We start from the raw sequence: 23449 nt of genomic DNA, 5'->3' as shown, positions 1-23449 counted from the left end.
ATTGAGTTTTTTCAACTTTTTCTTTGTTTATTTGACGTCTTGCTCTCTCATGGCTCTCTCACGGAGTACTTTTTGTTGAGTGGAATGGAAACTTAAGAAAATGGCAAATCAGTTACCTTAGAATTTTCAGAGTAAGAATTAAATGAAACCAACAAAAGTACGCGTTGCGTCGATAAAATCACTTTCTCGAGAATCGTGCACCATTTGAAACGAATATTTTCACCTTTCATCAGTCTATTTCGTTTTAACTTCCAAAAAAAAATGATCAACGACGAAGAGAAGCTACGAATGCTGTTAAAGACCTGGAAGGCGAGTGACCTGTTCGAGAGTCTAAAAAGTTTGTCCTATTTGCATTTTTGGATTTGTACAAATCTCAAATTTAACAAAATAAAAAGGTTGTGGCATCACGTATGACCACCTACAATATTTGGAAGACGGGGACTATTACCTAATCATCAGAGATCAGCTGTTTCTTCTGGGACAATTGGCATGCTTTCGTCACTATCATCGGCAGTGGAAAAAGGATCTGGTAAGCAAAGTCATCTAAGATACTTGTGTCGACGAGTTAAATACAGATATTGGCGTCAAGTCCTTATCTGTATTCAACAAAGATGACAGAAATCTATGCACTCGGAACCATAAACTTGGGGCTCAGTGATGATGAAGATGGAAACTTGAACTGACTGTGGTCGACTTAAATCAACTAAACAGGCTCTATCCACACTTCTAGGTGAAACTCGATGCTTCAACCAATCTCTATGACAGATGTGATAGAGCAAATGAGCAAAAACTGAAGAGGAAAGGAAAATAAGGAAGATGTTGCTGACGAATATATTCAATGAAATCGGTCGTGTTCCAGGTACCAGATTTCGAGGAGCAGCACATTCAAAAATCTTCTTCAAAATACCACAAAAATTTGTTAAGCCCCTGAGCGCATAAATATACTACTTTTGAGCTCAGTATATACCTACCTTTAATTTCATAATTTAACTAACGTAAGGTAAAAATCGCATTGCAATGGGAAACGTCGCAAAATTACTCTATTTTCTGCATAAAAAACCAGTATTAATATTCAAGAATATTTCAGACACATCATGAACAGATTCACCATTTTAAGGTTGATTGCATAAATTTTGCAAACATCCGTGACTCTGACATATGCGAAGTGCTTTTTAACGTTACAATTGCGCAACGGACTATTTCTAACATTAGCACTATCCCACAGCGCGAAGCTATTATACTAATCGCGAACCATTCGTCTGACGTATTTCGACAAATCAGAAAACAACACAAAAAGGCCAAATCTCTGTCGTCGTTAAGTCAAAATTACGTTAAACCGATCAAAATCAAATTGTCTAAGTCGCGTTATCCCTAAAGTACCTAGACACACCGTTTCGTCCAGCTAATCTCAAAACTCACTAGTTCACTTCCAGTAATTTTATGGTTTCCACTCAACAAAAAGTACTCCATGTGAGAGACGTGATAGAGCGAACTGTCAAGTAAATAAAGCAAAAATTGAAAACAATTCAATTTTGTCTATCACACGGAGTACTTTATTGGTAAGTAGAAATCAAGCATTAAGATTTTGTCACCGTTCACCGTAGACTGCTGTATAACAAGGCATGGGACAGTAAATAGGTCCCTGATGAAGGATCGGTTGGGTGATAAGCCTGATTTTTGGTCGTTATCGGGTTATGGGCATCCTAACCTCAAAAATTGTGTTTTCTCACAAATTTAGTATTCCAGAGCGAAAATTAAAATATTGTTTCCTCGGCAATTCGTCAGAGTATTGAATTCTCATTATTCCATAGATTCGAACAATTATATCTCGGATTATTAATTTAAAAAAATAGTTCCTTCGGCAATTCGTTAGATAATTCAATTTTGGACGGAAATTCCCCTTAATATCACCCTATAAAAATATAGGTTGGTCAGTAAAAAATGTCAAAGAAGAAAAAAAAACAAATTTTTTCAAAAATCGGGTGAGTAGACCATGAGTTAGGGCCCTAGAAGTCAAAGTATATAAACACTGAAGGTAATGCAGACCCTCAGCGGATCAGAGAAATTACGGATCCAAACTTTCAGGTGAATTCATTTTCGTATGTTGTCTTACTTAGACTTGTGCAACATGACGGCCCCAAATACTTCCGATTCACCACTAAATACAACTTGACGCAAACGAATTTTAGATGTGTGCAACATAACGCCGCTAAATCGTTCCAGATTCACCACTAGATGCAACTTGACGCAAACCAATTCAATACGTGTGAAACATGATGGCGCTAAAATTCATCAGAGTTTATATACTTTGCTAGAAGTGACAGGCTACTGGGCCCTAAGTGTATAAAACTCGAGTAAATTTCATCCGTTTTTCCTAATTTTGTTTCATTTGGAATGTAGCCGAATAGAATGTGGCGAAAAACGTTTCAAATTTCGGTCCTTTGACTGAGGCCGCTCCTCGGCCGTAAGTGCATTTTGCATATAAATCGAGTAAATCTCATCCAATATTGCTAGTTTTTGCAGAGAGATGCTAATATGACGGCTGGGACGCCGTTTCGACGGATAGAGAGAATTTGTCCATCATTTCTGAAAAAAAAATTGAACCGTATGCGACCAGCTGTCAAATTGAAAAAGACATAACCACAGATTTTTTTTAATACTTCCAGCATCACCAATTTTAATGAAATAAATTGCTAACATGATCCTTGTGGGATCAGAATGAACGTAAGTCCATTAATTTATAAATCAGATTCAGTATTCGTACACAATTTCCGAATTGAAAAAAGCAATTTTGGAGACCAATTTAAACCCTTTACGTTAATTTTGACACCGATGCAAACGTATTTCTATATTCTGCTTCTCGAATCATTGTAGTCAAAAATTAATTATTTTGTAAACAACCGACCAATTTTGGAAAAAGTCAGCCATTTTTGACATTTCACGTTGCTATGTAAATCCACAGTGAGTTTTTGTCGTTTTTGTCTTACTGTGGATTTACATAGCAACGTAAAAGTGACAGATGCAAAAATTTTCTCATACGGCAACTCGAAATTTCATTCATAATTTTAATTTTATGAATGAAATTTCGGGTTGCAGTATTTAAAAATCATTGCATCTGTCACTTTTACGTTGCTATGTAAATCCACAGTTATATGGAAGGTAATTGAATACCGAATAGAATGTGGTGAGAAAAACGTTTTAAATTTGGGTTCTAGGACTAAGGCCGCTCCTCGGCCCTTAGTGTGTTTTGCATATAATTTGAGTAAATTTGATCCGATTTTCCTAATTTTTGTTTCATTTGAAAGGTAATCAAACACCGATTAGAATGTTGTTGAAAAAAGTTTAAATTTGGGTCCTTGTACGAAGGCCGAATAGAATGTTTCTGACAAAAATTTGGGTTCTTGGCAATAAATTAAAATTTTAGATCAATTGGAAATTTATGTTACATTTGAAAGGAACTTCGTACGGGGCTTCGTAATTGCAATTTCTATGATTTTCACATTTCATAACAATTTAACTTAAACTACGTTTACGGGCGCAATAGACTTACGGTCAAATTAGGGCGACAGACACACTAGGGTCACCTACGCAATAGATTTACGGGTTGGTACAGGGCTCAGTCGAAGCAAACGCTATTCTGACAGCTCGTTTTATTTTCATTTTTCAGAAATACAGTCAAAAATCCACAGGTAGAATCAATAACGGTGTTTAATTTTTAATATTGATAACGATTCCACGTATAAGGTTCTTGTTACGATTCAATCAAATGCGTTTATCGTTTATCGCGTTGGTCGGTTTGACATATGACAGTGACTATATGTGATCACTTGGTTCTAAAAATTGTCAGCCGAAATCGAAAACAAAGAGCAATTAGTCAGTTGGTCAATTGGTTTCTAGAAGCAGTCACTCAATTAATTTCAACGGTTTGACAAGATGGAAAAGAAGTTGGAATCTAGTCAAAATGAAATTGGTAAAAGGCCCCGAGGTGTATCGTGTACGAAAGAATACATTCATTTGATACGAAGCGGTGCAAAAACGATTGAAGGAAGATGTGCAGCACCGCTATACACGAAAATAAAGGCCGGCGATATGGTGCGATTTTTTTATCGAACAAATGCAAGTGATGATGTTGTCTGCGAAGTGATTCGGGTTAGCAAATACGACACGTTCAAGGATATGTTAATTGCTGAGGGTGTAGCCAATTGTGTTCCGACAACAACGAACCTCGAAAAGGCACTGCAGATCTACCACTCGTTTCCGAAATTTCGTGAAAAGGAATTGGAGTATGGTGTTTTGGCATTTCAATTGAGACTAGAAACGAATTGAACATCGAGTTGGAAACAGGCTGATGATCAGCGTCGATTTCCGACTTGTGTTTGAGCTTTTTATGCATTTTATTTATTTAGGCTAGAATCCAATTCAAATGTCACTTTCGATATAACTTTTTAAAATTGAAAATAAAGCTAGTAAAGTACACGGAACATTTTTGGAACTCTACCACGGATTAGGTTTGCCATCAAAAGTAAAAAACTTTCCTCCGTCTTCCTCATTCAAATGGTTAATTGTGCTCAAAAGACCGGCAACACTTTCCGTTGGCGTTAAATCTGCGTCAGGTGCACCCATGTCAGTTTGTACCCAACCGGGGCATATTGCAACCACCGATATTTTGCTCTCTTTCAGTTCAACCCATAAACATCGAGTTATCATGTTAAGGGCCGCTTTTGATGCACGATACGTGTACTGATAGTCGCCCACGCAAATCTTCCGATATTTCGCGATGCTTCCTGAGGAGGATACCCAGCCACTCATTATCTTAACGAAATCTTATTTCGATCAGAGAGATGCTATTATGACGACTGGGTCGTTACGACGGATAGAGGGACTATGTCGAATGATTTTGAAATTGGTTGAGAGAAAACGTATTGAATTCTCTCTCAAAAACCCAAGTGTCATTCGACATATTCCCTCTATCGACATATTCCCTCTATCGACATATTCCCTCTATCCGTCGAAACGACCCAGTCGTCATATTAGCATCTCTCTGATTTCGATTGAACAATATTCACCTAAAGTTGATGAAATGTTAACCACTAGAGTTTTACGACCATTTTCTGCTGATAACTTCAGTAGTGGTAACATTTGTTTGGTGATCATCAATGGTGCGACCGCATTCACATGATAATTGTCCATTAAATCATGCACATTTACGGTGGAAAGTGAATGTTTGAATGCAATTGCCGCATTATTAATGAGCAAGCTGAGACCATTACTACCAACATGACATGCTACTTGGGAAACCAATTGGGCAACGGATTCTTCATTCTTAACATCACATTCAATAACATGAATATTTGATGATTTCGATGCTAATTCATTCAATATCTGAAAACGAAAAATTGGTATACATTGAAGAGACAGAAGATTATAACTCGCTATACCGTGGCTTTATCCGGATGTCTCGACGTGGCGAAAATGTGTGTCGGCGGATCAGACAGACTTGCCATTTGTTTGACGAGTTCCAGGCCAATACCGCGATTCGCACCAGTGATCAGAACCGTTGAATAATTCATGCTATAGGTATCCTCTGAAAATAAGTCGTAAAACGTCCATTTTTGCACCTCTTTTTTCCTTTTGCTTTTCTTCTCATTCTCTAGTAAAATTTGCATTTTTCGTCGTATTTTGGTTACAGGTATCTACTTTATGCTACCAGAAAACAAGGTTTTACAGTAGCAAGTGTAGCACAAGCTTACGACGTGTTCTAAAAAATTCAGCTTCTATCACGAACGCCGTGTTTTGTAGAAACAAACAACACACTAGATCGCGGCCGCTAAAGTATTTTGTGCACGGTACGAAAAATACTATTTTTGTGCTTGAAGACTGAAATTCGACGGATTTCGACACGCATTCTACGATCGAAAAGTTCAATTTTTCTGTACTTCTCAGAGAGAGGTATTTGCGGCCAAGAAAGTACTTTCTCGGATGCTCTCTCCGGCCGAAAATGGATTTTCATATATATTTTTCCGGCCGCGATCAAATGTGCATGCTTTGTTGTTGAAATGGCTGTAGAGTGATATCTATGTTACAGATATCCCAAAAAAGATAAATTCAACGACGATCGGCTTTGCATGAAAAGCTCAGATGCGGCTTCGGAAAATCTTTTGTTTTAAATTTTTCTTACGGTACTTTCCTCTGTAGCGCAATTGCAGCGTAAATTTATCTTTTTTGTGATAGCAGTAATGGTGTTGTGGTTTCGTCTCATTTCAGTTCTCAAGCACAAAAATCGTCGTTTGTGACTCGTGATGAAAGCTGAATTTTTCGGTACACAATATAGGACTCATTTGCGGCTGTTTCTTTTACTTTATCGGCCGCAAATATTAGTACCGAAAAATCAAACATTTCGATCTCAGTTGCCGTGACGTAATATGTCAAATTATGTTACAGAGGCCCAAAATAGTTATTTATGCAACGAGTTGCGAAAAGAGGTTGTTTTTATCACTAGATGTGAGATTGTCAACGCGAGGCGAAGCCGAGCTGAGAAAAATGAACTTTTGAAATGCAAAACATAATTCTACCTTTAACATTCATTCTACTATATGATCAAGTAGACTGCATTTATGTACGCTTCAAAAATTTCATTTACATTCATTTCAAAGAATTGGACGCACTCACTTATTCATTACTTTGTGAAATTGTGAAGTTGGTTTCGATTAGTTTGCACACTTTTCCCCACCATTCATCACGTTTCCGTCATCAGTTTCACCAAACGAAGAGATCTATAGCGGAATGGTTAGAGTTGTTGCTCGATAAGCAATGGGTTTTGGTGTCGGTGGTTCGAAATTTGGTCGGGGCAGGATTTTTATTCACGGTTAACGGTTCATGGTATTTATTACGCATAAATGATAATTACAAACAATGATAAACTCCTAAAACACATAAAGCTAGGCCACGAAAATTGAGACAAACAAACTGCGTGCATCAAGTTTAGTGAGAAAGTTGTCATCAGAAAAATAAATTTTGAGCAAATTAAACGCAGTATTGCAATAGGTATTGCTTGTTATTTGGTCTGAATTCTATTGGCAATTCAGCTTTGATCACAAATCCCTTTTTACGAAAAAATTCCACAGATTCGGGAACTTGTTCTGACACTGTAACATGAATGGATTTTGCTTGATATCTTTCAGCTATTTCCATCAATCTCCTAAACAATAGCGTGCCGAATCCTTTGCCACTATTTTTGTCGGCATCAAACAAATACAACGACTTCACCTCTAAGCTGTTACTTATCCCATGACATTCATATTCATTGGACAATTTAGTTTTGTAAATCAAATTCCCAACCATTTCACCATCAATCATGAGCACTTCTACAATGCGATCCTCCTTGAACCACATTCTATCACGAGTCCAAAAGTTAACGTCTTCATATCCGTACAACTCTCCGACTTTTTGCAGCATATATTTGTCAACACTTGTTGAAAGAGTATGATTCCGATCAATTATGCAAAATTCTGAACAAATCAACAATTGAGCGATAAATCTAAGACCGCAAAGGAAATATCGAAATGCGAAATTTACCTTCGTTATGCATCATTTTAGCAAATTAAAATTAGGTGAAGGTGTGTATTTGAGATCAAACTTTTTACCGAACGAAAGAAAATAATTTTTCAGATTTAAGTAAAACCACGGATATTATGGAGAAAGAAACCGAGACGCTTGCACTCTCGAACAATTTTCTTCGATTTAATTGAATATTGTAAAGTGAAAACACGTTCCTCTCTATCTTATCCGAATGCAATTATAAATAGATTTTCGAGAGATTTGCGAGTATTTACAAAAAAACAAAATCGTAGTGTGAATCATTTCCTGGAATTTCAATGTGAATCATTTGATTTAACTCACTGACGGAATATTCCTGCACGCAGATGAACAGAGCATCCATATTTATTGGGATGATTACCGCAGACCCAATCAATCCTCTAGCATCGAAAGAGAGATTTTGTATTTCTTGTTTTTTGTTTGTTTGTTCGATTTCAGAACTCGCCCCCGGCTCGTGCTGGAAACCTTACGTTCGCTAAAAAAAGCCTCTTAACATGCGTTAGGAAACTTCGATAATTTCAATGAATGTACAAACTATGTATGGTCTGTTCATACAAACCGGAGGACATAGCGATTTCATATAAACGAACTCACCTCTGACGAGAGGTGAGTTTGTTTATATGAAATCGCTATGTCCTCCGCAACATACAAAGTTTGACATTCGACCATACCTTGTGTTGACGTTCATTGGATAATTTCACATTTATTCACTAAAAATTGACAAGTTCTTGACAGCGTACGAGATGTGTGTTTTATTTGTGGGGAATATGAATAAGTGACGGTGACATGGCCAATGAACGTCAACACAAGGTATTGTCGAATGTCAAACTTTGTACGTAGCGGAGGACATAGCGATTTCATATGAACAAACTCACCTCTCATGAGAGGTTAGTTCGTTTATATGAAATCGCTATGTCCTCCGGTTTGTATGAACAGACCATACCTGGTTTGTAAATTCATTGGTCATGGCGTGTTGATGTTTCAGTTTGATGTTTTTAAATTGGTTTTTGTGGTGATTATGACATTACAGTAGACGAAACCTTGTTCCTAACACGGTAGTAAGTGGGGGTAAGAAGCGCAAAAGTGACGTATAGAAAAATGAAGATCCCACTCCTGTACATAAAATCTTGTTGCTAACTTGTGCCTAAACTGGAATTTTGCGCATACGATGTGTTGTCAACCTCGGCTTCGCCTCGGGTCGACAATTTTCACATCTATTACGCAAAATTTCCATTTAGCAAAACATGTTAGCGAAATAGCTGTTGTAAATGTCGCGTCGATCCTCGATGAGGATCAGCAGGCGTTCGAATCCTCTGAGGCTGTCCCGAAGCCCGAAAATTTATAAATCGACACTCAAAAACATAGCTAACGCCGACCCGTACGAAACACCTATTCGTATCAAAAGCCTTTAATGTGAAACTCTTCATTTCTCTTACTTCATTTTCTTCTCTGCTGAAAAACTATTCTTCCTTTTAAATCACTTACATTATCCACTCTTTGCCTTGTTATACTATACAATTAAATTGCCGGAGGTAATATAGACAGCCCCGTACGAAGTCAAATTTCATAAATTCCTATTTAAACAGCTATATACCGCTATATTTACCTATATTTCACTGTAAATAAACATTTCACAGAGGAATATGCTATTATATAGCTCTATATGCCTGTATATAGCTCAATATAGCTGTATAAAGGTATATATAGATGTCCATATATGGAATCCCTGAAACCCCTCACACTTAACACATTATTTCCATGTTAACAGAAACATCATTTTTCCCACTTTATATCAGTTTTAATAAAATCCAATATGGCCGCCGGCAGCCATTTTGTTAGGAGACCGGAAATAGTACAGACGCTTTACATTCGTTAATACCTTTCAAACAAAAAAAAAATTCATGAAATTCGGTCAAAATTTACTCGAGATATTGTCAAAATACACCACGTTCACTGTACATCCGAGTAGCCAGATTAGAGCTCACTCCAAGAGACCTAGCTCACGCTCCGGAGAACATAATTTCATAAAAAAATTTTCCCTGATTGGTACGGTCAATACCTATCTAATAAAGCTAAAACAGACGAAATATGTTCAAATGTGGCCGACCTACAAGCAAAAACTGCTTGCCGCCCTGTGCCTGTTCCACACCAAGGGGTCTAACTCACGAGTCGGACATCCGATTTCCATAAACTTTTTTTTTGTCGATCGGTATTGTAAATACCTTTTATTTGACGTATCACTTACAAGTTTAACGTTTAAATGTCCGGAGATATCTTCGAAAAACCGTAAAGCACTTATTGGGCCACAGCTCGGGAGGGGTCGATCCAAAATCACTCATCTTCGAACTTAGCCTGTCTTTTGACATTACCAAACGGAAAAAAAAAGAATTTTCAAAATCAGATGCGTTTTACTCAAGTTATCGTGCAGACAGACAGACGGACAGACAGACGGACAGACGGACAGACAGACGGACATTTTTTTTCGCGGATTTGGCATCTCTAGACAACCACAATAGGTTTCCCCTTACTCAGGGAGTCCAATTCGACGTGTTACAAACGTATGCGTAAACCTATAAGACCCCAGTACTTCGTACGGGTCTAAACAAACCGTTGTAAAAATGTACTCTGTAAGAACAGAATTTTTAATTTACAGTGGTTTTTAGCCCCGTACGAAGTACGAAGGGGCTTATAGGATTACGATGCCGTGTGTAATTGATGGAATTCGAAGCAGACGGTAAGGGCAAAGTGTTTGCCTATGTTCATAGATGACGAATCCGCAATAAAAATTTGTGCCGTCTGTCCGTCTGTCCGTCTGTCCGTCACGTCGATATCTTGAGTAAATCAAATCCGATTTCAAAATTTTTTTTTTCCCTGAAAGATAGTCCAAATAGTGAGGCTAAGTTCGAAGATGGGCATATTCGGGTCGGCCCTTCGTGAGTTAGGGCCACCTAAGTGATTTAAGGTCTTTTGGTGATATTTATGGCAAAATAAACGATGGAAATGTAAATGACACGGCAAATGATAGGTATTGTCAATACCAATCCAGGAAAAAAAAGTTTTTTAAAATCGGGTGAGTGGACCGTGAGTTAGGGCCTTAGAAGTGAAAAGCTACTAGGGCCCTATGTGTATTTTACATAGAACTCAAGTAAATTTAATCCGTTTTTCGTAATTTTTGTTTCATTTGGAAGGTAATCGAACGCCGAATAGAAAGTTGTTGAAAAAAAAATAAATTTGGGTCCTTGGACTAAGGCCACTACTAGGGCCCTAAGTGTATTTTACATTGAACTCGAGTAAATTTCATTCGTTTTTCGTAATTTTTGTTTCATTTGGAAGGTAATCGAACGCCGAATAGAAAGTTGTTGGAAAAAAAAAATTTGGGTCCTCGGACTGAGGCCGCTACTAGGGCCCTATGCGTATTTTACATACAACTCGAGTAAATTTCATCCGTTTTTCGTAATTTTTGTTTCATTTGAAAGATAATCGAACACCGAATAGAATGTTGTTGAAAAAAAAATTAAATTTGGGTCCTTGGACTAAGGCCGTTACTAGGGCCCTATGTGTATTTTACATATAACTCGAGCAAATTTCATCCGTTTTTCGTATTTTTTGTTTCATTTGGAAGGTAATCAAAGGCCGAATAGAATGTAGTTGAAAAAAAAAAATTAAATTTGGATCCTCGGACTGAGGCCTATACTAAATAAATTTAAATTTTAGGGCTATTTGAAATTTTTGTTTTATTTGAAAGGAACGTCGCGTCGTACGGGGCTTCGTAATTGCGCTATGCGCAATTTCTAAGATGTACACATTTCATAATAATTTGACTTCAACTACGTTTACGGGTGCAATAGGTCTACGGTCAAAGTAGGGTGACAGACGCACTAGGGTCACGTACGCAATAGATATACGGGTTTGTACGGGGCTCAGTCGCAGCAGACGCTCCGACTGTTCTGATGGCTCGTTTTTTAGTTTGGATCATATTTGAGGTTTTTTAGAGTTTGAAAAGTCATCTATGTTCCCAGTCAAATAAGTGCTTACCAGTCTATGATATTTTGTCGCAAAATTTGAAAATCGCTTAGAGGATTCAAATTTAACTCCAAAATATCATAGACTGGTAAGCACTTAATTGACTGGGAACATCGATGAAGGTGATGAGACACTTTCGAGTTGATCACGAAGGCGGTATGATCAAAATTTTCCTGCAGCGTCAACTAGGTTTGGAAAATTTTATATGACGATTTCAACTTAACAAAAAATTATTTTTCAAGTTGACTTTTCAAACATGTCCGAATTGTCAAGATTTGTGTCTCACCCTCCTTCGTAAGTCTCTTAACCTGTTCTTTCAGAACCTTGACATCGCTGACTTTTCAAACTTGGATAAATCTAAGATCTCTAAAATTGTTTTTCTTAAGATGAACACACTCTTTGCGGAGTGTTCGAAGAAATTGTGATCGGCTCGGACATTTGCTTTTTAGACAGGCCGAATTTTTAGACTACTGACTAATCTCTGTTCCAAAAGGGTAACATTACAAAAGTAATAATGATAAAGGATTGTTATCCAATAAGTGAAACCCAAAGCATATATCAAAGATATACGACAAAGTTGAATATTCGTGGAACAAAAAAAACCTGTGTTGGTAGTACCGAATTTGAGCTAGTTAGCTGTCAAATGTAGGAGACTTTGTAGCTCCTACAGCTCGTCTCATACAATTGTCATAGCTAAATAGCTCAAACTCGGTACTACCAACACATACAATTTTAGCCTGTGTTTTTCTTCTACATGTCGTATATATCTCTCATTCATGCATGCCCAAAGTTCATCTTTCATTTTTAATATGTTGTATTAACACTCACACTAAACATGAATACTCCATCAAAACAACAATGACCACGAACAAAAAACCAGAATTATAATCTCTCTTTCGATGCTAGAGGATTGATTGGGTCTGCGGTAATCAGCCCAATAAATATAGATGCTCTGTTCATCTGAGTACAGAAATATTCCGTCAGTGAGTTAAATCAAATGATTCACATTGAAATTCCAGGAAATGATTCACTTCGATTTTGTTTTTTGTAGATACTCGCTAAATGCTCGAAAGTCTATTTATAAACTTCGAATTGCATTCGGATAAGATAGAGAGGTTTTAAACAATTTTATTAACAATGATCAAGTTTTACAATCGGCGGCTAAGTAGAGATAGAGAGGTACATGTTTTCACTTTACAACATTCAATTAAATCGAAGAAAATTGTTCGAGAGTACAAGCGTCTCGGTTGCTTTCTTCATAATATCCGTGGCTTTACTTAAATCTGAAAAAATATTTTCTTTCATTCGACCTAAATTTTTTTTTTTTCAGAAACATTCTATTCGGCCTTCGTACAAGGACCCAAATTTTTTTCCAACAACATTCTATCGATTACCTTTCAAATGAAACAAAAATTAGGAAAATCGGATCAAATTTACTCGAGTTATATGCAAAGCACACTAAGGGCCGAGGAGCGGCCTTAGTTCCAGAACCAAATATGAAATGTTTTTCTCACCACATTCTATTCGGTATTCAATTACCTTCCATATAAGACAAAAACTAGCAAAATTGGATGAGATTTACTCGATTTATATGCATAATACACTTAGGGTCGAGGAGCGGCCTCAGTCAAAGGACCCGAATTTGAAACGTTTTTCGCCACATTCTATTCGGTTACCTTCCAAATGAAATAAAAACTAGCAAAATTGGATGAAATTTACTCGAGTTATATGCAAAATACACTGAGGGCCGAGTAGCCTTTCACTTCTTGGACCCGATTTTTGAAAAAATTTGATTTTTTAATGGGAAATCTTTTTTTGTCAGCAAAATTATTCTTTTTTTGCAGCAAAATTATTTTTTTTATCAGCAAATTTATTCTTTTAGTTCAGCAAATTTATTGCTATTGTGACCAAATTTAATTCTTCGTCTGCAAATTTATTTTTTTGAAGCAGCAAATTTAATCTTATTTTGTCAGCACATTTATTTTTTTGCAATCTGCAAAATTAAATATTTTTTTAGCTATTTTTTAGCAGCAAATTTATTTATTTCTATCAGCAAAGTTAATACTTTTGTCAGCAGATTTATTTCTTGTCATAAGCAAAATTAATTGTTTATTTTAGCTATTTTTTATCTATTTTTGGTGAAATGGATTTTCATATATTCGTCACTAGTGGTGAAATGGACACCAAAACCCAATGCTTATCGAGCAACACCTCTAACCATTCGGCTATTGAGATATATAATCGCAGTGTAACAATTTTCAAAAGTTCATTTTTCGCAGCTAGTTGCAGAAAACGTTGTATGCAACACGTTGTGAAAGTGGTAGTTTTTGTCACATGCTTCGCTCGCTTCGCACGTTTGATAACATTACATCTAGTGACACAAACTACCACTTTTCGCAACTAGCTGCAGAAATTACTATTTCACGTCTTACGCCAACGTAAATAGTTATTGACACTACACGGACAATTCATTTCTTTTTACGAAATGGATACCAATTTTCATTGCACTTAGATTTAGATTTATCAGGGTGGGACGATCACCTAGGTGATCTTGAAACACAGATCTTGTGATCCTTTGTTTCCTTCCCGGTCATCATTTAAATCAAAACAACCTTTCGGTCGCCGCCAGGAATCTGTCCAAAGTGGCAGGTCCCAGGGCGACAACTTCGGAGGGTTGTACGACGTAATCTCCAAGGAGCCTGCGTCTTAGTTGAAGAAATTTAGGACATTCACAGATGACGTGTATGCCCGTTTCTTCTTCTAATCCGCAGGAGCACCAAGGAGCCGCCGAGAGCCTTAGCTTATTGACTTATTGACTTATTGCACTTAAAAAGCGTTTTAACACACCGAGCGATCCGGCCCATTGCCCCGGAGCGAAGCGGAGGGCCGCAATGCGAGCCGGGCGCCGGAACGGTGTCGGTAACTTAGGAGTTAATTTTTTTTCTCTCGCATCGTCTAATAATTAGTCTGTGTAATTCATTGCCCATAAGGAGCGTTTTAACACGCCGAGCCATCCGTAAACTTAGTTAAAGTGAAATTATTATGAAAGGTGTGCATCCTAGAAATTACGCATAGCGAAATTACGAAGCCCCATTCAAATCGAGGGATAAATGCTTTTTTAGGCACTAGGTGTGTAGATTGTCACTCGATACCGCAGGTCGAGCGTGACAATACACATCGTGTGCCTAAAAGATCTATCACCGAGTTGTGTACAACGTTTTTCGCAATAAAGGCAACGGAAAGTTCTACTTTTCGTCGCTTGTTGAGTTGACGTTTTCGTGTTAGTGGTGTTAGTGATATAATTTTATATGTCCTACTGCGGGACATATGCTGATTGAAGATAGTAATTTTCCTACTTATAAAAAAATAAATTTGCAATTGAAACACTAATAAATTTGCTGACAAAAAGCAATAACTTCGAGGTATTAATTTTGCTGTTCGAAGGCATTAAAAGTGCATATTACAAAACAATAAATTTGCTGACTACAAAGTAATAAATTTGCTGCCAGGGATTTGCTGCAAAAGAATTATTTTTGCTGCTTAAAGTCAGTAATATTGCTGCTCAGAAAGCAATAAATATGCTGTTCGAGTACTAATAAGTTTGCTGAAAATAAGACTAATTTTGCTGATACAAAACACTAAATTTGCTGATAAAAAAGATTAAATTTGCTGCTAAAAAAAATAAATTTGCAGAAAAAAAGAATATATTTGCTGATGAAATAAATAATTTTGCTACTAAAAGAATAAATTTGCTGACAAAAAAATAGATGCCATTTTTTATTTTTATACTAAATTTGCGAAAAAACACGATTTTTGAGGTTAGGATGCCCATAACCAGAGAACGGCCAAAAATCAAGCTTATCACCCAACCGATCCTTCATCAGGGACCTATTTACCGTCGACGCGTACTCGTTCCCACGCCTTGTTCTACAGCGTGTGTAAGCTGATTAGCTGTTTCTGTAAACATTTCGAAAGAAATTGCGTATAAATGTTTATTGTTTACGACGACATTTCTCTGAGTGCTTTTTCTGCTGTCTGCATGACATTTATAGACTCATCTAGTGTTATGGGTCAACAAACTCTTGCGAGAGGAAAATATGAATTCATTCATGATATTGACGCATTATACAGAGCATGTACTTTAAGTACGTGCCAATGCAAAAACGACCCATTAAATGCCCGGTTTTATGTCGTCATTCTTGAGAAGTGATTTTATCTCTAGCATTTATATCCAAACCAGAATGTCGTTGTGCAACTTTTAACTAGGAATTGCATTCTATTCTCTCATTCTATATTCTGGTTTGATATTTACAAACTTGCATTCTACTCTAACCGGTAAAACTGAAAGGAAAGACGCTGAAAACGGAAAGTGTTAAGAACATTTTGTTCATCGAGACCGTTTGTGGTTCGCACAGTTGATTTTGAAGTGGTTCTGTCCGTGTCTTTGATTGAAAGAAATCGTTTTTGTCGTGATTAAAAAAAAAAAACTTAGTTCAGTTCAGGTGTCCTCAACTGGGATTCTAAGATCAATTTCGAGTTCAGACATTTTACATTCCAATTTGGGAAGTTCTGTGGAAATGCTTCTCGTGTTCATTTTGATTGGTTGCATAATTGGAATTCATGGTAAGTGAGGTGTTACGGAGTATTCAGTTAAATGGTGTGGAAATGGTTGTTTGGCAATAAAGTCAGTGGTTGATGCGAATTTTACTATTGCTTGTAAAAAAGTGCTGAAAAACTTGTCGCGATATCCACAGCTCTATCATGAATATCGACTCTTTTTGATGGGATCTGCGAAACGCTCTCTGCACAGGTAGATTTTCGTAACTCCAAATATTCGTAACTTGACAGTTGCGTGTGTTAAAATCCCATAAGAACTGTCAAGTTACGAATTCTTGAAGTTATGGTTCGTAAAGTTCGTAATGGCAATTTCGTGAACTGTTGACATTTGAAATAGCCATACTCACGAACTGTATGAACTATAATGGTTTACCCCCATTATTTACTCGCAAAGTTTCGTGAAAATGTAAATTCCTGCATCAGTTAAAGAATCATTTCTGTTAGGTGCTGGACATGATGAATATTTAAAGGCCAAGAGTGGAAAAGCTAATTTTGTTGATCCTATGCGTCTCTGCTATGTGACCTTCCGAGTTTTTTTAAGAGGCAAATTTCCAAATTATTTGTTACTTTTTTCCAGCCTTACCTTGCCTAAAGAAAGAATACCCCGATGGCATTGTGTGTGTTTGCACAGAGGAGTACTGTGATACTTTGGAAAATGTCGACCTAATAGAAAAAGACGACATAGTCTTGGTGTCCACAAGTATGGTGAGTTTTAAGGTTTAAGTTTATTGGTATCTAAATTGTTCAACATTTGCCTCAGTCCAGCCTTTATCATTAAAAAAAAAATCTTTTCTCTCTCGTCCCACATGTTCGTTCCATACGAGTAGCGTTCTTTGTAAATTTATTCCATCCCAAGTTCAATATAAGGCTTGATTTCTACTTACCAAAAAAGTACTCCGTGTGAGTGAGAGACAAAATTGAATTTTTTGAATTGCTTTGTTTAGTTGACAGCTCGCTCTCTCACGGCTCTCACACGAAGAGAAACGACTTTCTTTACGTTCAAGACAAGCAAACGCTGCGTTGTGAGTTGAATATTGTTCACTGTTCACCCGAAATCACTTGAAACGTGAATTAGTTCACTTTTCGAAGATATCCTTGCGGATATAGACTGTTATGATCAGAGCGAGAAAACCGAAGACTAGTTATTATAACTTGCCTTGGGGTACTTGTCAAAATATCTTCTTCTCTTTCATCACAACACTCTCTAGCTTTACGTTATAGTTATTGAAATTATCATGGAACGATGAACGACTTAAATTTGATTTAGGCTGGTCTACGTTTCGAAGTGACTCACAGTAAGCATGGACGTCGAAACAGCTTTATTGCAAATTCGACAAAGTACGGAGTAAGTCGTTCGAAATGATGTTCACTGTCTATGAGGACCTTTTGTAACTTTCGTTACTCGATTACAGATCAATATCATGAGTAAGGGCGATGCACTCCATCCAGATGAATCAACAGACAATTTATCTAGTAATTTCAAAATGTTTTCAGCCCATTCTCTGCCCCTTTTTAACGATATCTTCCTGTAAAATAATTAGACCTACTCTGCATGAACATTGATGTAACCGTCAATCGGAGTATAACTTATCAAACAAATGTTGGATTTGGCGGTGCATTTACCGGTGCTGTGTCGCATGTCATGGAAACGATACCAAAGAAGTTGCAGAATCATGTTTACAGGTAAATATGGACAGGGAAATGATTGCAGATGGCGTACAGCGCAGAGTGTGACAGATGCCATCTATCGTCATTATGCTTCATCCACCCGGTAGATATGTCGGATTCTTCTGTTCTGTACACAAAATTTAATTTGCAGATCATACTTTTCGAAGACTGAAGGCATCGGATATACCATGATTAGGATGCCGATCGGTGGTTCGGATTTTGATTTTGTGCCTTGGGCCCACCAAGAATCGCCAGTGCACGACGCAAGTTTGTCCAATTTTCTATCGCTCGACAAACGGGATTTCAAGCGGGTAATTTGCTGTTTTGTCAAACTAAAATTTAAGTTGAATTGTGAGGGTGACTGGAGGTGGAGGGTCTGGTCACAACAAGTAGACTATCAAAAGCATAAACTGACTGATCTAACTTCTTTATCGGTGAACCTGCACCTGAACTGTCCATCCACTCGCAAACTCCCAGATATCACAGCTGTCCGATTTAAAATCTGCCGCTGGAATCGATGAAATCAAATTCATCGGTGCAGCCTGGTCTCCTCCACCATGGATGAAAACCAATAACGATTGGACTGGACTGAGTACCTTGAAACCGGAGTATTACCGCACCTGGGCGCAGTACCATTTGAAGTAAGCCAAACACGACCGAAAACAATGAACAAAATCCGCAACTCAATTCGGAAAACCAAAGATTTTTAGAACTGATGGCTGACAGAGGTATACACTTCTGGGCATTTTCAACGGGCAACGAACCTCTTAATGGATTGGTTGGCTGGTTCTTTATACACTTTATGAGCTTAGGTTGGACGGCCAGCGAACAAGTTGGTACCAGGTACCGGTGTTCATATACCGATTGTGACATATCTTTTTCAAACAGGCAATATGGGTGGGAGAGCATCTGGGACCATTACTCAGAAACTCATCGTTTAAAGATGTCAAACTGCTGGGAGGCGATGACCAGCGTTTCGTGATGCCATACTGGTTCGAACAGGTTTTCCATTTTAATTCATATTTCAATGTAGAAGCGGACAGATGAACAATTTGAAATTTAGATGAATGCGTCTCATAAGGACGCGCTGAGATATCTTGATGGATTTGCCGTGCATTGGTACTGGAACGATGTTACACCAGTTGTACTTTTGGACGATACACATCGACTATTTCCGGATAAATTTATTTTGAACACCGAATCCTGCATAGGTATCAAATATGATCAGTGTCCCTTTTATATAGCTCTTAGGAACGACATAGTAAAGAAGACGGTAGAAGTCGGACCCTTAGTTCATCGGTAGTGGGCTTAAATTTTGGGAAGTGATTCAGATGAACAAATGTCTAGTTTGATTTTTCGGGCTCAAAGACAAGCTGGCTAAGTTATTCGAACTTGTGCCGAAATTTCTCTCACTTGAAATTCATTGTGTTCCCTCTATAAAGTCAAGCGATCCTATCAGATTCCTAATTTTGATTTTCGAAAAAGGAACCGCTCCTGTCAGTTGACTATTTCGTGATCGAGTTCAAGACCACTAACGAGTGTAAGAGCAATGTCTCAGAAACATTCCAGAACCGATCCGATTTCGATAAACTTTCATCCCTGGAAAGGTATTTCAGAATGTAGTGCTAATTTCGACTACAAGCAAAATGGGACGAATAGCTTAAAGCTTGATTTCCACTTACCAAAAAAGTTCTCCGCGTGAGAGACAAAATTGAATTGTTTTCAATTTTTGCTTTGTTTACTTGACAGCTCGCTCTCTCACGGCTCTCACGCGAAGTACTTCTTTTGAATAATAAAATGGAAACAAATATTTTCACACAATCTGTTACAGTTTGTTCAAAAATGAAATGCACAGTTTTTAGTATTTCGAGACAGTTGAAAATTTCAATCTGTCAGATAGTAAAGGATGCGTTTAATTAACCGGCGCATTAACAGATTTGAAATTTGAATGGTTTTTTCCACAGCTACAGATTTTTGCATGTTAAGTTTCTTACATTTTTTGCAAATAGCATTTTAATAGTAGGAAACTTAGATTTCGTCAGAAGAATTTGCGAACGGAAAAATGTAAATTTATTTTTAGTCTGAGTATTGTTCTACATCTATAATTTCTCTTGGATCGTGTCTTTATTCAAAGAAATCGATGGTGTTGTACAGCGGCTAACTGTTCAACTCAATTAGCAGCAAAAAATCATCACTGAAAAAAATTCAATTATTCGAAGCAAATTTAATGTTGAAAATTTGGTTCGAATATTTAAATATTTGTCACAAATATTTCGAATATGTATGAGAAATAAATTCAAAATTATTTGTGACAAATATTTTAAATTATTTGTCACAATTTTTTTTAAATATTTATGACAAATAATTTTGAATTTATTTCTAATAAATAATTTAAATATTTGTTGCAAATTTATAAAATATGTGTCACAAATAATTTAAATATTTGTCACAATAAATTTGGAATTTATTTGTCACAAATATTTAAAATATTCAAAATATTTATAACAAATAATTTAAAATTATTTTATATTTTATATATTTGTCACAAATAAATTGCGAATTTATTTGTTACAAATATTTACATATTTGTGCCAAATATTTATATATTTATAGAAAATAATTGTTGACAATTTTTTTTTCCTGATGCTTATTCGTGTTTCCAATATCGTCACTTCAAGTGCTGATAAAACTTCTTGTAAAAAATTTGCTAAATGTATGAAGCAGACGGTCTTTCTACAGATTTGAGTATTCAAAGACCATCGATTTGTTTGAATAGAAACACGATCTAAGAGAAATCATAGATGTAGAACAATACTCAGACTCAAAATAAATTTACATTTTTCCGTCCGCGAATTCTTCCTACGAAATCTAAGTTTCCTACTATTAAAATGCTATCTGCAAAAAATGTAAGAAACTTAACATGCAAAAATATGTAGCTGTGGAAAAAATCATTCAAATTTCAAATCTTTTAATGCGCCGGGTAATTAAACGCATCCTTTACTATCTGACAGATTGCAATTTTGAAATGTCTCGAAATACTAAAAACTGTTCGTTTCATTTTTGAACAAACTGTAATGCCAATCGATTCCAAACCCATTTTAAAACATTTTGGTCCAAAAAATATGGAAAACCACTTAAAAACAGCAAAAATATCTCAATTTTAGTTTTCATTTCCACACTAAATCCACGCCATTAGTCGTATAAATTTATACGTCGAGAGCTTTTTTCTCCTTTGTTACGATCTGTCAGTTTTTCTTTTTTGCGATTTAGTATGGAAATGAAAACTATGAGATAACATTGCTGTTTTAGGTGGTTTTTCATATTTTTTTGGACCAAAATGTTTTAAAATCGATTGGCATTAACAGATTGTGTGAAAATATTTTTTTCTATTTTATTATTCTGTTAATGCCAATCGATTCCAAACACATTTTAAAACATTTTGGTCCAAAATAGTTATTTATCTACCAAGGTAGGTATGAAGGTATTTTTTCGCACTAGATGTCGATTGTCGACGTCGTGTGGGAAAAATACCGGCATACCTACCGTGGTAGATACAACGTTTTTCGCAATTTCGGGCCATAATCACCTTTCCAATGCAAAACATGTCCTACATTTTGTTCCAAAATTCTTGTTTATACAGAAATTCATTTGAACGATCAAGAAGGCTGCATTATAATACACATTGCAATGTGATGTAAAGAGACGCGTTGAATGAAATCGAGTAGTCAATGCTTAGTATATACGCTTCAACAATACGTTCGGTATAATTGTGTGACTCTACAGCCGAATGGCTATAGTCGCTGCTTTGTGTTCAAAAACCTTTTGGTGTCGGGGGTTCGATTTCTGGTCAATGCAAGATTTTTATCTATAAAAATTTAGCCTTCGTTGAAGGTAATAGGTTCTTTAGCGTGCGAAAAAAAGTTAATATCGCACTGTGTCCAGAAATACAGTGAAATAAATACCTTCAAAACGACATTAAACGGATGCATGGAAAGGTGATGATTATGGACCGGAATTTCGAAAAAATATGAAAAACCACTTAAAACAGCAAAGATACAGTGAACGACATCTCAAAAATCTCACTGTCAAATTTTTCTAAAAATTTTATTGTGTCATTGCAAATTCACAATGACATTCTCTGAAAAAAATGACAGTGAGACATTTGAGATGTCGTTCACTGTATCTCAATTTTAGTTTTCATTTCCATACTAAATCGCAAAATAGAAAAACTGACAGATCGTAACAAAGGAAAAAAAAGCTCTCTCTGACGTATAAATTTATACCACTAATGGCGTGGATGCGATCCGGTGTAAGGCCGGAAAAACGTTAGGGGGTTTTGAGAGCTCAACAAGCTTTCGCGAGATCCGTGCTTCTTTCGAACACCAACCGCATTTCGAATTTTTTCTCTCTCGAATTTGAAAGTATTCAAAGCTTCCGAAACTCTACATGCTTAGGACCCACTTTTTTCAACTTTTACTGGCCATTTAGAGAGCAATGTAAAAGTGACAGATGCACAATTACAACTCCGAATTTCATTCACAGATTGTAAATTATGAATGAAAATTCGAGTTGTAGTTACGCACCTGTCACATTTACATTGCTCTAGAAATGGCCAGTTACTTTATTGCTGAAGGAACACGTTGATAACATATACATTCACTCAGTTGATAAGCTTGTAGGTGTTTTTCCAATGACATTCCATGGACCGCTATTAGGATCGTGGGAGAGAGCAGAACAATACGCTCAGTCTTACATCGAGGTAAAATATAAAGAACGAAAACTGAAAATTTGTTGCTGTTAGCTTCCTACCGCAAAAATGCTAATCATGAAATTCTCTTTGAAAGGATTTCACTCATTGGGTTGTCGGATGGGTCGACTGGAATATTGTTCTCGATGAGGCCGGTGGTCCGAACTATGTTAATGGCACTGTCGACGCTCCGATTATCGTTAATACGACAGGTGCCTTATCGCCACTGATTCAAACTTTGAATATCTCTAACTGATCACCGAAATAAATTCAATTTGCAGCCAAAAACGAATTCTACAAACAGCCCATGTTTTACGCAATCGGCCATTTTTCACGGTTTATCGTGGAAAATTCCACCCGCATCAAAGTTCACAGTTCAAACGATTGTGTGTTAACGGTAGGATATCAACGGCCGGATAAATCAATTGTGATCGTTCTTTTCAACAAGTAATTTTCGGATGCAGAACATAAAGAGAGAGTGTCGGGAATTCATGATATTTTTTTGTGTGTTTTGGTAGAGACTCGCAGAAGACAAACATCAAATTGAGAGATGGTAACACTAAAATTCGGTTGACTGTACCGCCACGGTCGATTCACACACTGGTCTACTATTAATTGTGGATGTAAGGCGGATGCAGACGATGAATTCAAATAAAAATTTCTTTCAATTTTTCAACATTTTGATCATTTTTCGTTGACTTCTTGCGAAAAAACATTAGATTCATTAAATTTCCATAAGACTTCAGTTGCCCGAAAATATTCGTGTACTGATAGAAGTAAGGCCTGTTCAAGTATAGG

At 36.7% G+C, this 23449-nt stretch overlaps 2 protein-coding genes across 8 annotated transcripts; one reads left to right on the top strand and one right to left on the bottom strand.

The window, feature by feature from the left end:
- The first annotated feature begins 128 nt into the window (after positions 1-128).
- LOC119077490 (putative glucosylceramidase 3) lies at positions 129-23327 on the top strand. Of its 5 annotated transcripts, XM_037184706.1 has the most exons (15): positions 129-337; positions 396-529; positions 16814-16941; positions 17504-17581; positions 17649-17709; positions 17778-17919; positions 18056-18215; positions 18382-18545; positions 18607-18736; positions 18793-18906; positions 18968-19115; positions 22569-22663; positions 22749-22863; positions 22933-23098; positions 23170-23327. In XM_037184706.1, exons 2-15 carry the CDS (start codon positions 490-492, stop codon positions 23264-23266), a joined length of 1638 nt encoding a protein of 545 aa, XP_037040601.1. In that variant the 5' UTR covers positions 129-337; positions 396-489; the 3' UTR covers positions 23267-23327. The 5 variants fall into 5 exon arrangements, with proteins under 5 accessions (XP_037040601.1, XP_037040602.1, XP_037040600.1 ...); XM_037184707.1 differs by lacking the exons at positions 129-337; positions 396-529 and adding an exon at positions 15967-16242 and having other exon boundaries at positions 22584-22663; XM_037184705.1 differs by lacking the exons at positions 129-337; positions 396-529 and adding an exon at positions 15967-16242.
- On the bottom strand, positions 4369-7763 carry LOC119077507 (C-factor-like). Of its 3 annotated transcripts, none has more exons than XM_037184738.1 (4): positions 7576-7763; positions 5439-5584; positions 5067-5382; positions 4369-4784 (listed from the first exon to the last, which is right to left on the bottom strand). In XM_037184738.1, the coding sequence occupies exons 1-4, from the start codon at positions 7589-7591 to the stop codon at positions 4495-4497; spliced, it is 768 nt and encodes a 255-aa protein (XP_037040633.1). In that variant the 5' UTR covers positions 7592-7763; the 3' UTR covers positions 4369-4494. The 3 variants fall into 3 exon arrangements, with proteins under 3 accessions (XP_037040633.1, XP_037040634.1, XP_037040632.1); XM_037184739.1 differs by lacking the exon at positions 7576-7763 and adding an exon at positions 6670-6708; XM_037184737.1 differs by lacking the exon at positions 7576-7763 and having other exon boundaries at positions 5439-5697.
- Positions 23328-23449: the final 122 nt, after the last annotated feature.

This window comes from Bradysia coprophila, unplaced genomic scaffold (genome assembly GCF_014529535.1).
Source record: "Bradysia coprophila strain Holo2 unplaced genomic scaffold, BU_Bcop_v1 contig_235, whole genome shotgun sequence".
NCBI lineage: Eukaryota > Metazoa > Arthropoda > Insecta > Diptera > Sciaridae > Bradysia > Bradysia coprophila.
Note: the sequence above shows the minus strand (reverse complement) of the source record. Positions and strands in the feature narration are given on the sequence as shown.